This window comes from Schistocerca cancellata, chromosome 1 (genome assembly GCF_023864275.1).
Source record: "Schistocerca cancellata isolate TAMUIC-IGC-003103 chromosome 1, iqSchCanc2.1, whole genome shotgun sequence".
Classification (NCBI taxonomy): Eukaryota; Metazoa; Arthropoda; class Insecta; order Orthoptera; family Acrididae; genus Schistocerca; species Schistocerca cancellata.
This window is the reverse complement of record NC_064626.1, coordinates 806021786-806037176: the sequence shown is the minus strand read 5'-3', so window position 1 is coordinate 806037176 and position 15391 is coordinate 806021786. Positions and strand designations below refer to the sequence as shown.

General features: G+C 40.5%; 1 protein-coding gene across 2 annotated transcripts in view; it reads left to right on the top strand.

The window, feature by feature from the left end:
- The window catches only part of LOC126188008 (ras GTPase-activating-like protein IQGAP1), a 334889-nt gene that overhangs the window by 286368 nt on the left and 33130 nt on the right, over positions 1 to 15391 (top strand). For both annotated transcript variants that reach the window (XM_049929428.1, XM_049929435.1), the window contains exon 29: positions 3999 to 4236. In XM_049929428.1, coding sequence (XP_049785385.1) covers positions 3999 to 4236 — 238 coding nt within the window. The remainder of the gene's footprint in view (positions 1 to 3998; positions 4237 to 15391) is intronic.

Genomic DNA, 15391 nt, shown 5'->3' with positions numbered 1-15391 from the left:
GAAGTATTGGTTGGGAAAGGAGTGAGACAGGGTTGTAGACAATCACCAATGCTATTCAGTCTGTACACTGAGTAAGCAGTAAATGAAAGTAAAGCAAAATTTGGAGTGGGAAGTAAAGTCCAGGGGAAAAAAATTAAAACTTTGAGGTTTACCAAGGTCATTGAAATTCTGTCAGAGACAGCAAAGGACTTGGAAGAGCTGTTGAATTGAATGAGCAGTGTCGTGAAAGGAGGATGTAAGATGAACATCAACCAAACCAAAACAAGGCCAGTGGAATGTAGTCGAATTAAATCGGGTGATGATGCTGACGGAATTAAGTTAGGAAAGGGGACACTTAAAGTAGTAGATGAGTTTTGTTATTTGGGTAGCAGAATAACTGAAGATGGCTGAAACAAGAGGATATAAAATGTAGACTGGCAATGGCAAGAAATGAGTTTCTGAAGAAGAGAAATTTGCTAACCTCAAATGTAAAGTTAAGTGTTAGCAAGTCTTTTCTGAAAGTATTTGTATGGAGTATAGCCATGTACGAAAGTGAAATGTGGATGATAAACAGTTGATTGATAGGATTCATTCTGAGACATCAAGGAATCACCAATTTAGTGCTGGTAGAAAGTTGGCAGGGGGGGGGGGGGGGTAAAAATTGTAGAGGGAGACCAAGAGATGAATATAGTAAGTAGATTCAGAATGGTGTAAGTTGCAGTAATTGTTGGGAGATGAAGAGGCTGGCACAGTATAGAGTAGCTTGTAGAGTTGTGTCAAACCAGTCTTCAGACTAAAGACCACAACAATGCTTTCCATCATATTCTCTTAAAGTTTCCTTTTTTTAAACAGCTCTTCTGTATATTCCTTCCACCTCTGTCTTCCTTTCTTTGCTTAGCACTGGCCTACCATCTGAGCTCTTACTATTTGTGCAGTGGCTTCCCTTTTCCCCAAAGGTATCTTCGGTTTTCGTATAGACAGCACTTACGTATTCCGTAGTTATGTACACTTCTTCACTTTTGCATTTCTCTAGCCATACCTGCTCTGCTATTTTGAACTTTGTCATCTCTGTATTCCCTTTCACTTGCTGCTTGTGCTGCATTTTTGTGCTTCCTCGTATAGTCCATTAAATCCAGTTTCTCTCATGTTATCCAAGGATTTCTACTAGACATTGTGTTTTTACCTATTTGATTCTCTGCTGCCATCACTAATCCTATATAATCTAGTTCTTTCTGTTCATCACAGTCCCATTTCCTTAATTTCCAACTATTCCACAATTCTCGCAGTTCAGAATTTGTTTTCTAAATCTCTGTCTCACAATTATGTAATCTACTGAAACCTTCTGTGATCTCTCCCTCTCATCTATGAGGACTGACTGAAAAGTAATGCTTCTATCTTCGTAATTCTTCAACAGTTGGCAGCATTGATATGTGGCTGATACTGACTTGTTTCATAGTCTCTTCTCTACAGCTCCAGTTGACAGGAAGCCTTAGCATTGAACGGTTGTGTTGTTACAGTGTAAAGTATGGAACCCTGTGCAGACAGACGGTCAATGCGATTTAAGCAATGTGTAGTCATTGTATTATTGACAGCAGAAGGTGTCACCACAAAGGAGATTCATCAGAGAATGAAAGCAGTTTATGGTTATTGTGTTGATGTGAGTACTGCTCATCATTTGGTGAGTAAGTTTAAAGATGTTGAGGCAGGAACATCTGATCTGCATGACAAACAAAGAGTTGGACGTCTTGTGACAACAACCACCGAGTTTCACAAGCAAAAGGTTGACAGATTGATCCAGGATGATCATCGTATCACTCTGAAAGAAGTTGCAAGCACAATCGGTGTTTCACAAGAACATGTGGGTCACAATATTGCTTTTCTTGGCAAACCACACACTTCACATGCCACTGCAGCAGAACTTCATAGACTGAATCTCACCACTGTATGGCATCCTCCATACAGTCCAGATTTAGCACCATCTGACTTCCATATGGTCCCGATAATGAAAGACGATCTGCAGGGTCATCATTATGCTTCTGCTGAAGGCGCTGAGAGAACTGTGAGACTTTGGTTGCAGAAAACAGAGTGACGACTTCTTCCATAACGGCATCGGAAAACTTGTTCATCGTTGGCAGAAATATATCCAATTGGCTGGTGATTATGTGGAAAAGTAAATATTGGTAATTAAAAATCACATTCTAAAGATTATTTCTGCATTTGATTTATTAAAATATTTCCATCCATACCCAATTAACGAAGATGGAGGCATTACTTTTCATTCAACCGTCATACATACACAACACTCTTCAACCAAGTGTTAGACATCTTCAATTGTACTATGTGTAAAACTCTATCAGACAAATTCCCATTTCATTTCTTTCCCCCAGTCCATTATCTCCATATATTTTCCATTGTCTTCCTTCTCCTGCCATTGAATTTAGTGTCCCATAACAATTAAATTTCCTCTCACGTAACTATTTGGATAATTTCATTTATAGTGTACATTCTTCCAATCCCTTCTTCATCAGTGGAACTATGGCATACAAACTTTTATTACTGTGTTGGGTATTAGCTAAGTATCTTTCTTTGTTACAATAATGCATTCACTAAGTGTTCGTAGTAGCTTACTTGCTTTCATATTGTCTTATTCATTATTAGACATACTCCTCCATTACCTCTATTTGATTTTATGTTGATCACAAATACTCGCTTAACCAGAGTCCCTGTTCTTCCTGCCATTCCATTTCACTAATTCCCAGTATATTTACCTTCGTTATCCATTTCTCTTTTCAAATTTTCTATTCTACCCACCTACACTCTGACCTGTAAAATGCAAGTTTTGTTCTTCCTGATGACAGTATCCAACCTGAGTAGCCCCAACTGGAGACAAAGTATGTCTGACTATATTTCTTAACTAACACACATTTTTGAATTAGCTGTGTGGTACTTCTGAATTGGCCAATTTCTGTAACTTAATTTGTATATTTTTTCTACCTTTCTGCTTCTGGAGGAGTCACAGGTGCAATTAGAAAAATATAATAGAAACTCTGTATTGCTTCCATAAATTCAAAAGACATTTACATGACACATTTATATTTACTGAACTACATAAGCTCTCCTGATGTAATAATTAATATTACTGTCAGATTTGCTGGTGGGTACTTTATTTACTCATACCGTATTTTCAGCAATTCACCTGGCTACCATCCTCAAATTAAATTCCATATTGCTTTGTTGTGCTGATGCTGCTTCTGTAAATTAAAATACATATGTAGCAGATGCAAAAGTCAGTACTGCCCCTTAATAATATAATGTATACATGCAACACCAACATGTCATAAACTACAGCGAGAGTAGTGTGCAGCTATCAACAAGTGCTATTAAAATCATCTACTGGCTGAGACAACGAGTGTTGTATTTTAATATGTGCAAAAATGGAGTGCCATGTCAGGTGTAAATAAAAAAGCCTTTGTCTACATAAATATGATTATCCACCAATCTGATTTCAATGTACTATTTAAGAACATAGAATTCATATTTTACACAAAAGTTAACGTGCTTACTGTTGCACATACAGGCCTTTAATGAAATGATAGTAGAGGAAACTGAAGTAGCAAAAAACAAGTCATTGTTTACTTATACTAATTAAATCAATGCATTCACGAGATGCAAAACCCAAGTATTACATAAAAATCTGACCATATAATGTTACTGGTAGTGTATAACTGACTGGTTGTGCTTACGGACTGTATCTAAGGAGTTGGAGAAGTTGAAGACTAATTAGTTCCTCAGGCTTATCTTAAATTAGTACCAAATTGACTGATTAACCAATAATTTTCCCAGTAGTTATGTAGTACACGCAGATATTCCTTTTCTGTAGAAGTTTTCATAATTTTTATTTGTCATGGTTTTTCCCCCTTGCTTCAAAATTAGGCTCAGAAAATGAGATTTTATTTTTTAAGGCTGTTCATTTTCTTTGGTGGTAATTTTGTTGACATTTAATACAATTTTCTTCTCAGTGCGAAGGAGTTATTGCTGCAGCTGTTACCACAAATGGAAGGAGCCAGTTTGTTAGAAGCTCTGTCATGCAAGTGCACTGGTCAATCTGAAGATAATGAATTACAAAGACTCTCTCAACTTCTAGCGCAGCTTGAATTAGCAGGCTTGGTAACACATACTGATGGTTTTCAGCAGCTTGTAACTGCAGTTGCGTCTGACATATGTCGCCGTGGTCGGAGAAGACAGCTCCTGAGAAAGGTATTTTGCTATAGGTGAATTTTGTTATTGTTGTTCATTCAAATGTTACATATTCTATTGATTTGTGGTGTATATCAGAGATTGTTCATTTCATTGTTTAGAATGAGAAGCAAAAAATGCATGACAATGTTATAAAAAGAAGAATTATATCCAGAAATTCATTAAATTAACTGGGACAGTTGGGCTGACCAGTACTTAACTCCAGCAAATGCAGCTCCTAGTTCAGCAGACAGGAGCACTTGTAAATAAAATCCACTAATACTCCTACCTTTCAGAATCACAAGTTCCTTCTTTAGCTTAGGAGAATAGGAGTTTTGGGGGAATGGGGTAAGAGGATCTCTGAGGTAAAAAACGAAGAATGTCAAGATAAATTTAGAAGTATAGGTATTATAGTGTAAATCATGTTGGACAGTGGCTCTTTGCAGAGAGGATGTGCGATAGGGAACAGTGGACGGGATGAGGTTTGTGTAAGCTTGGTGGGAAAGACGCAGAAAACAAAGCTCACATTTCCAAACTGTGTTGCTGCAGTGAACAATCAGGTTCATTCGGCTGTGATGTATTAAATCTTCATAGCTATGAAGAGAATAACGAACATTGTAACCAATTTTGATCAGTCATTAAGATGAGAGAAATTTTGTTTCATGTCTTTATGATGTTGCATCAGCTGCTCCACAGTTATAGCCTGTGTCATGTCAGTAGGTAAGAACAGCTGATGAAGCTTTGTGAAGACATCAGGTACAGTTTTTCTCAAAAATGCTATCATCTAATGACAAAGTCTTTGAACTGGCTACAATATTTGTCATTTTAGTGCAGTTTGAACTGTTATTATAAGTAAAAATGTAATACGCTATCACCTAATCTACATCTACGTTGATATTCCACAATCCACTTTACAGCACAAGGCGGAGAGTATCCTGTACCCCTACTAATCATTTCCTGTTCTGTTCCACTTGCAGATAGAATGAGAGAAAAATGACTGTTTGTATGCCTCCATATGAGCCCTAATTTCTCGTATCTTATCTTCGTGGTCCTTATGCAAAATGTATGTTGGCAACAGTAGAGTCATTCTGCAGTCAGCTTCAAACACTGGTTCTCTAAATTTTCTCAATAGTGTTCCTTGAAAAGAATGTCACCTTCCCTTCAGGGATTCCCATTCGAGTTTCCAAAAGCATCTCTGCAAAATTTGCGTGTTGTTCGAAGATTCTAGTAACAAATCCAGCTGCCTGCCTCTGAATTCCTTTGATGTCTCCCGTTAATCTGACCTTGTATGTATCCCAAAGACTCGAGCAGTATGCATCAGTAGGTTGCATTAGCATCCTGTATGTGGTCTCCTTTACAGATGAACCACACTTTCCTAGAATTCTCCCATAAACCAAAGTCAACCATTTGCCTTTCTTACCACAATCCTCACATGCTCCTTTATTGTATGATTATATTATAGCGGAACAAACACTGGTAGCAGTTACATCTGTAAAATATCTGGGAGTATGCATGCGGAACGATTTGAAGTGGAATGATCATATAAAATTAATTGTTGGTAAGGCGGGTACCAGGTTGAGATTCATTGTGAGAGTCCTTAGAAAATGTAGTCCATCAACAAAGGAGGTGGCTTACAAAACACTTGTTCAACCTATACTTGAGTTTGCTCATCAGTGTGGGATCCGTACCAGATCGGATTGACAGAGGAGATAGAGAAGATCCAAAGAAGAGCGGCGCGTTTCATCACAGGGTTATTTGGTAACCGTGATAGCGTTACGGAGATGTTTAGCAAACTCAAGTGGCAGACTCTGCAAGAGAGGCGCTCTGCATCGCGGTGTAGCTTGCTCGCCAGGTTTCGAGAGGGTGCGTTTCTGGACGAGGTATCGAATATATTGCTTCCCCCTACTTATACCTCCTGAGGAGACCATGAATGTAAAATTAGAGAGATTCGAGCGCGCACAGAGGCTTTCAGACAGTTGTTCTTCCTGCGAACCATACGCAACTGGAACAGAAAAGGGAGGTAATGACATTGGCACGTAAAGTGCCCTCCGCCACACACCGTTGGGTGGCTTGCGGAGTATAAATGTAGATGTAGAAATGTAGATGTAGATGCTCACCCCAGTTCATATTGCTTTGAAACATTATGCCCAGATATTTGGATGATGTGACTGTGTCAAGGAGGACACTACTAATGCTGTATCCAAACATTACTCATCCATATTATCTTACATTTTTGTACATTTAGAGCTACTTATCATTCATCACACAAACTAGAAATTTTGTCTAATTCCTATTGTATCCTCCTATAGTCACTCAACTTCAACACATCACTGTACTCCACAGTATCATCAGCAAACAACCATAGATTGCTGTCCGCCAAATCATTTACGTGTATAGAGAGTAGTAGCAGTCCTATCACCCTTCCCTGGGGCACTCCTGACGATACTCTTGTCTCTGATAAACACTTGCTGTTGAGGAAAACATACTGTGTTTTATAATGTAAGAAGTCTTAGAGCCACTCACATATCTGTGAACCTATTCCATTCGTCCATATCTTCTTTAACGGCGTGCAATGGTGCACCGTGTCAAACACTTTCTGTAAATCTAGAAATATGGAATCTGCCTGTTACCCTTCATCCATAGTTTGCAGTATATCACATGAGAAAAGTGCAAGCCAAGTTTCTAAAGGCATTCTGATTTTTTGAGAAGTTTCTCAGTCTCAAGAAAATTCGTTATGTTCGAACTGAGAATATGTCCAAGGATTCTGCAGCAAACTGATGTTAGTGATACTGATGTGTAATTTTGTGGGTCCATTCTTTTGCCCTTCTTACATACAGGAGTCACTTGCACTTTTTTCCAGTCACTCGGGACTGTTGATGATGATCTGAATTGTAATTCATGTGGTACAGATCTTAAGCGTCCAATCGTCCAATATCTTCAACTCTTCCATTATGGATAATAACTGGCTTTGGGCATGAAAGTGTCAAAAAGCTGAATTACTTTTTGTACTTTCACTCACTAATTTTATATGGCATAATATTCTTTAGTGACTCTTTTTGGAGCAAGATAGTGTTCGTCAGACAGAAGCATGTAATGAGGGTGCTGTCCCCTGTAGAACCTCTTGAAGACAGCTCATTAAACATTTAGACATACTGACAATAGCCTTGCAGCGCATTTACTACTGTATCAAGTTTGTTTTCAGTGATCAATTGCAATTCAAAAACAACAGTAACATTCATTATTGCATTAATGGAAAGAGAAAATATTTACATTAATCGCTGTTCGTCCATAATGTGGCACAGAAATGAGCAAAATATTCAGCTGAAAAAATCTACAACTTACCTGTTGAATCTAATGGCTAATAAAATTAACTTCAAGCATAAACTAAAATTATTATATTTGCTGGACAAATTCTTCTGCTCCATATTTTTTTTACATGTGTAATTTTATAATCCTGGTTTGTAGGTCTGTTGGAATGTAGTCAAGAGTTAATCATGGTGCTTAAAAAAGAATTACAAGTATCAAAGGTTAATACACAAGGCTGTTGTGTAAATTGTCAGTATGTTGTCATATTTTTTGCTGGAAACAAGTGTTGTGAGTAAAAGCTAACTCATTCTGCATCACAGGAAGAGACTGCATTTATGATACATGAAACAAGCAACCAACTAAAACCATCTTCTTCAAATAAGTTGAGGGAACATTGCCTTGATAAGTTTGTTGAAAAGTAAAGGTATCTTGATAGGTAGCCCTCCATGTCATTTTAAGGCATTTTCCAATGCATACCTTGAAAACAATGGGGTTACCTGTTGAAATATCAGAATTTTTGACAAATTTATGCACCTGTATTTGCACAAGTTATTAGAGCATAGTATGTGCTGCGAAAAGCTTCTGCTTAACTAACTAACTAGAGTAACTGAAAATAACTCATTTCATTGTCCAAATCAGTTCAGTGGTGATGAAACTATCCTTTGTACTTAACATACATATTCTTGACACTCGTACTGAACATAAAGGATGTGTTTGATACGAAAGTTCTAAATGTGACTGATTTTAATTTTAATGTTGCACTTATGTTGTTGAAAGTGTGTGATTAAAAATTGCCTGAAATCCTTTTGTCTCGAAATTAATAGTGCAAGGGCACACACTGCAAGTAGTTCGCTTTCACTAACCTTTTTCCCACAAGCAGAGCATTTACTACCCATCTTCTATAGACAGTCACAGCGGAATTTGCATTTTTGTGTACCAAAAAGTTTATTTTCAAAAGTTAACTCAGAGTATCACAGCAGCAGTTTTGTTTCTACAGCAAAATTAGAAGTCATCATAGTAGATGAATATTTTACTCTAACAACAGTTGTGCAAAATATTAAAACATTAAAAAAAAATCAAAAAGGAACAATACCTCAAATTTCAGAAGCCCTTCAGGTTAAATTTTATTTATTTTCGTCATTTGAGTATTACAAAAAGTTAAATTAATGAACATGAATACAGAAACTTGGAAACAGAAATAAATAACTTATTTTCTTCCAAAAGAACAAAAAAGGTTGAAAACGGTGACAAATTTTAAACGGTGACAGCATTAAGAAAGGTGACTGTTTCTTCACCCTCTAAGCACAATATTAATTCATTGGTACACTGCAAGTAATTGCCTTAACATTGCTGCCAAAGTAACAAGAGTCCCAGGATCTCCACTAGAGAAAACAGGATGGCACTATAATTCCACTTCGTATCGATTTCCCTGTAGGTGCTATTGTGATTCCATCACAACACTACCGCATGTATATACCTGAAAATAGTGTGTGTGTGTGTGTGTGTGTGTGTGTATATATATATATATATATATATATATATATATATATATATATATATATATAAAAACAAAGATGATGTGACTTACCAAATGAAAGTGCTGGCAGGTCGACAGACACACAAACGAACACACAAAATCCAAGCTTTCGCAACAAACTGTTGCCTCATCAGGAAAGAGGGAAGGAGAGGGAAAGACGAAAGGATGTGGGTTTTAAGGGAGAGGGTAAGGAGTCATTCCAGTCCCGGGAGCGGAAAGACTTACCTTAGGGGGAAAAAAGGACGGGTATACACTCGCACACACACACACATATCCATCCACACATATACAGACACAAGCAGACATATTTAAAGACAAAGAGTTTGGGCAGAGATGTCAGTCGAGGCAGAAGTGCAGAGGCAAAGATGTTGATGAATGACAGGTGAGGTATAAGTGGCGGAAATTTGAAATTAGCGGAGATTGAGGCCTGGTGGATAACGGGAAGATAGGATATATTGAAGAGCAAGTTCCCATCTCCGGAGTTCGGATAGGTTGGTGTTAGTAGGAAGTATCCAGATAACCCGGACGGTGTAACACTGCGCCAAGATGTGCTGGTCGTGCACCAAGGCATGTTTAGCCACAGGGTGATCCTCATTACCAACAAACACTGTCTGCCTGTGTCCATTCATGCGAATGGACAGTTTGTTGCTGGTCATTCCCACATAGAATGCATCACAGTGTAGGCAGGTCAGTTGGTAGATCACGTGGGTGCTTTCACACGTGGCTCTGCCTTTGATTGTGTACACCTTCCGGGTTACAGGACTGGAGTAGGTGGTGGTGGGAGGGTGCATGGGACAGGTTTTACACCGGGGGCGGTTACAAGGGTAGGAGCCAGAGGGTAGGGAAGGTGGTTTGGGGATTTCATAGGGATGAACTAAGAGGTTACGAAGGTTAGGTGGACGGCGGAAAGACACTCTTGGTGGAGTGGGGAGGATTTCATGAAGGATGGATCTCATTTCAGGGCAGGATTTGAGGAAGTCGTATCCCTGCTGGAGAGCCACATTCAGAATCTGATCCAGTCCCGGAAAGTATCCTGTCACAAGTGGGGCACTTTTGTGGTTCTTCTGTGAGAGGTTCTGGGTTTGAGAGGATGAGGAAGTGGCTCTGGTTATTTGCTTCTGTACCAGGTCGGGAGGGTAGTTGCGGGATGCGAAAGCTGTTGTCAGGTTGTTGGTGTAATGCTTTAGGGATTCCGGACTGGAGCAGATTCGTTTGCCACGAAGACCTAGGCTGTAGGGAAGGGACCGTTTGATGTGGAATGGGTGGCAGCTGTCGTAATGGAGGTACTGTTGCTTGTTGGTGGGTTTGATGTGGACGGACGTGTGAAGCTGGCCATTGGACAGGTGAAGGTCAACATCAAGGAAAGTGGCATGGGATTTGGAGTAGGACCAGGTGAATCTGATGGAACCAAAGGAGTTGAGGTTGGAGAGGAAATTCTGGAGTTCTTCTTCACTGTGAGTCCAGATCATGAAGATGTCATCAATAAATCTGTACCAAACTTTGGGTTGGCAGGCCTGGGTAACCAAGAAGGCTTCCTCTAAGCGACCCACGAATAGGTTGGCGTACGAGGGGGCCATCCTGGTACCCATGGCTGTTCCCTTTAATTGTTGGTATGTCTGGTTTTCAAAAGTGAAGAAGTTGTGGGTCAGGATGAAGCTGGCTAAGGTAATGAGGAAAGATGTTTTAGGTAGGGTGGCAGGTGATCGGCGTGAAAGGAAGTGCTCCATCGCAGCGAGGCCCTGGACGTGCGGGATATTTGTGTATAAGGAAGTGGCATCAATGGTTACAAGGATGGTTTCTGGGGGTAACGGATTGGGTAAGGATTCCAGGCGTTCGAGAAAGTGGTTGGTGTCTTTGATGAAGGATGGGAGACTGCATGTAATGGGTTGAAGGTGTTGATCTACGTAGGCAGAGATACGTTCTGTGGGGGCTTGGTAACCAGCTACAATGGGGCGGCCGGGATGATTGGGTTTGTGAATTTTAGGAAGAAGGTAGAAGGTAGGGGTGCGGGGTGTCGGTGGGGTCAGGAGGTTGATGGAGTCAGGTGAAAGGTTTTGTAGGGGGCCTAAGGTTCTGAGGATTCCTTGAAGCTCTGCCTGGACATCAGGAATGGGATTACCTTGGCAAACTTTGTATGTGGTGTTGTCTGAAAGCTGACGCAGTCCCTCAGCCACATACTCCCGACGATCAAGTAACACGGTCGTGGAACCCTTGTCCGCCGGAAGAATGACGATGGACCGGTCAGCCTTCAGATCACGGATAGCCTGGGCTTCAGCAGTGGTGATGTTGGGAGTAGGATTAAGGTTTTTTAAGAAGGATTGAGAGGCAAGGCTGGAAGTCAGAAATTCCTGGAAGGTTTGGAGAGGGTGATTTTGAGGAAGAGGAGGTGGGTCCCGCTGTGACGGAGGACGGAACTGTTCCAGGCAGGGTTCAATTTGGATAGTGTTTTGGGGAGTTGGATCATTAGGATCATTTTTCTTCGTGGCAAAGTGATACTTCCAGCAGAGAGTACGAGTGTAGGACAGTAAATCTTTGACGAGGGCTGTTTGGTTGAATCTGGGAGTGGGGCTGAAGGTGAGGCCTTTGGATAGGACAGAGGTTTCGGATTGGGAGAGAGGTTTGGAGGAAAGGTTAACTACTGAATTAGGGTGTTGTGGTGCCCGATTGTGTTGATCGGTATTTTGAGGTTTTGGAGGGAGTGGAGCTGGAAGTGGGAGATTGAGTAGATGGGAGAGACTGGGTTGGTGTGCAATGAGAGGTGGTTGAGGTTTGCTGGAAAGGTTGTGAAGGGTGAGTGAGTTGCCTTTCCGGAGGTGGGAAACCAGGAGATTGGATAGTTTTTGAGGTGAAGGGTGGCATGCTGTTCTAATTGGCGGTTGGCCTGTAGGAGGATGCTCTGAATAGCCGGTGTGGATGTGGGAGAGGAAAGATTGAGGACTTTTATTAAGGATAGGAGTTGATGGGTGTGTTCATTGGCTGAGTTGATGTGTAGGTGAAGGATTAGGTGGGTGAGGGCAATGGATTGTTCAGTTTGGAACTGGTATAGGGACTGATGGAAAGAAGGGTTGCAGCCAGAGAGATTATATATATATATATATATATATATATATATATATATATATATATAAAAAAAACAAAGATGATGTGACTTACCAAATGAAAGTGCTGGCAGGTCGACAGACACACAAACTAACACAAACATACACACAAAATTCAAGCTTTCGCAACAAACTGTTGCCTCATCAGGAAAGAGGGAAGGAGAGGGAAAGACGAAAGGATGTGGGTTTTAAGGGAGAGGGTAAGGAGTCATTTCAGTCCCGGGAGCGGAAAGACTTACCTTAGGGGGAAAAAAGGACGGGTATACACTTGCGCACACACACACATATCCATCCACACATATACAGACACAAGCAGACATATTTAAAGACCTTTAAATATCCTGGGAGTGGAAAGACTTAACCTTAGGGGAAGAAAAGGACAGGTATACACTCGAACATACACACATATCCATCCGCGCATATACAGACACAAGCAGACATACGTAAAGGCGAAGAGTTTGGGCAGAGATGTCAGTCGAGGCAGAAGTACAGAGGGTAAGATGTTGTTGAATGACAGGTGAGGTATGCGTGGCGGCAATTTGAAATTAGCGGAGGTTGAGGCCTGGTGGGTAATGGGAAGAGAGGATGTATTGAAGGGCAAGTTCCTATCTCCGGAGTTCTGACAGGTTGGTGTTAGTGGGAAGTATCCAGATAACCCGGACAGTGTGACACTGTGCCAAGATGTGCTGGCCTTGCACCAAGGCATGTTTAGCCACAGGGTGATCCTCATTACCAACAAACGCTGTCTGCCAGTGTCCATTCATGCGAATGGACAGTTTGTTGCTGGTCATTCCCGCATAGAAAGCTTCACAGTGTAGGCAGGTCAGTTGGTAAATCACGTGGGTGCTTTCACATGTGGCTCTGCCTTTGAGTGTGTACACCTTCCGGGTTACAGGACTGGAGCAGGTGGTGGTGGGAGGGTGCATGGGCAGGTTGTACACTGGGGGCGGTTACAAGGGTAGGAGCCAGAGGGTAGGGAAGGTGGTAATGAGGATCACCCTGTGGCTAAACATGCCTTGGTGCAGCATATGTTAGTGTATTCAGTGTGCCAATGTACTCTCATGAAATTTTGATGAAGCATAGCATATACAGTTCTGTACCGTAAATGGCATAACATCATTAATAAATATAGACTTTGAACAGAAGTCTGTAGCTAAGCCAGAGTATTCATAATTTTTGGATATGAGCATTGATGAGAAAATGAATAGAAAAAAACTCATTCATGATCTGTTGAAACATTTGATTTCAGCTAGGGTTATTGCAAATTTTAGTGATGTCAGTAAATTAGCCTACTATGCCGATTTTCATTCACTGCTCTCATATGGCATCATATTTTGGATTAATTCAGCATTAAAGAAAGTTTATAATCAGAATAATCACTGGAACCCACTGAAGGTCATCTTGCAGAGTTTATTTTAGGAACCAGGAATATTCACAGTAGCTTCACAACATTTATAAATGCATTTATGAAATTGTTATTAATAACTCATTCCAGTTCAAAAGCAGTAGCAATGTGCATAGGAGAAAGTCTGATCTTCACTATCTGGGTTAAATCTAACTACAGCACAGAAGGGGTGCGTGAGTTATGCAGCCACAAGCCATAAGAGACTTTGGTCACTTAACAAGTAGTCTGACAGATAGCCAACCAGTATTTGAAAACAAATTAAAAGAATTTCTGTATGACAGCTCCTTCTACTCAATAGATGAATTTATGCAATCTAAGGGCTAGGAAAGATGATGAGGCAAAGCCCTATTATCATTAATTTGTACAAAGTTCAACTATCAGAGTCCTGAGTGCCAGATTATCATGAAAACTGTGGCCCAGCTGAGTCCGTAGCTCACTAGATAGGGATTGTGGAACCATCTAAAATTTAGTTGGAGCCTTGGAGAGGACTCCTTTCATGATCACAGTGTTATGCAATCAACAAATCATGTTCTAAAAAATTGTGCAGAACAGAAACTTTTTGGCAGCTTAAAATCACTCCACATAGTTGATAAGCAGACAGTTTACTGGATTGAGTCTTGCAATATCTTCGTTTACATTAAATGCCTTCTTCTCTGCTTGTCCTGCAGCTTGCATAAGCTGACATTACAGCTTCGTTGTACTACTGACAAAATTAGCTGCAATTTTTTTATTATATCTTGTGGATTACACAGGTTCACAGCCAATTTGTATGCACATGTGCCACCATCAAGTGTTGCAGGTGACATTACATTTATACAGGGTGTTACAAAAAGGTACGGCCAAACTTTCGGGAAACATTCCTCACACACAAAGAAAGAAAATATGTTATGTGGACATGTGTCCAGAAATGCTTACTTTCCATGTTAGAGCTCATTTTATTACTTCTTTTCAGATCACATTAATCATGGAATAAAAACATACAGCAACAGAATGTACCATCGTGATTTCAAACACTTTGTTACAGGAAATGTTCAAAATGTCCTCCGTTAGCAAGGATACATGCATCCACCGTCCGTCTCATGGAATCCCTGATGCGCTGATGCAGCCCTGGAGAATGGCGTATTGTATCACATCCGTCCACAATACGAGCGCACTCTACATTTGGTACCGGGGTTGCATAGACAAGAGCTTTCAAATGCCCCCATAAATGAAAGTCAAGAGGGTTGAGGTCAGGAGAGCGTGGAGGCCATGGAATTTGTCCGCCTCTACCAATCCATCGGTCACTGAATCTGTTGTTGAGAAGTGTACGAACACTTAGACTGAAATGAAATGTTGAGGAGCTCCATCGTGCACATATTGTGTCGTACTTGTAAAGGCACATGTTCTAGCAGCACAGGTAGAGTATCCCAAATGAAATCATGATAACGTGCTCCATTGAGCGTAGGTGGGAGAACATGGGGCCCAATCAAGACATCACCAAAAATGCCTGCCCAAACGTTCACAGAAAATCTGTGTTGATGACGTGATTGCACAATTGTGTGCGGATTCTCGTCAGCCCACACATGTTGATTGTGAAAATTTACAGTCTGATCACTTTGGAATGAAACTAAAATGAGCTCTAACATGGAAATTAAGCGTTTCCGGACACATGTCCACATAACATATTTTCTTTATTTGTGTGTGAGGAATGTTTCCTGAAAGTTTGGCCGTACCTTTTTGTAACACCCTGTATATATCACTTTATTCTACCTCTGTGTGAGAGTACTGTGAGATTTTATCTTATACTTGGATCTAGATGGAGTGATGTCGATAAATCATCATGGAACATAA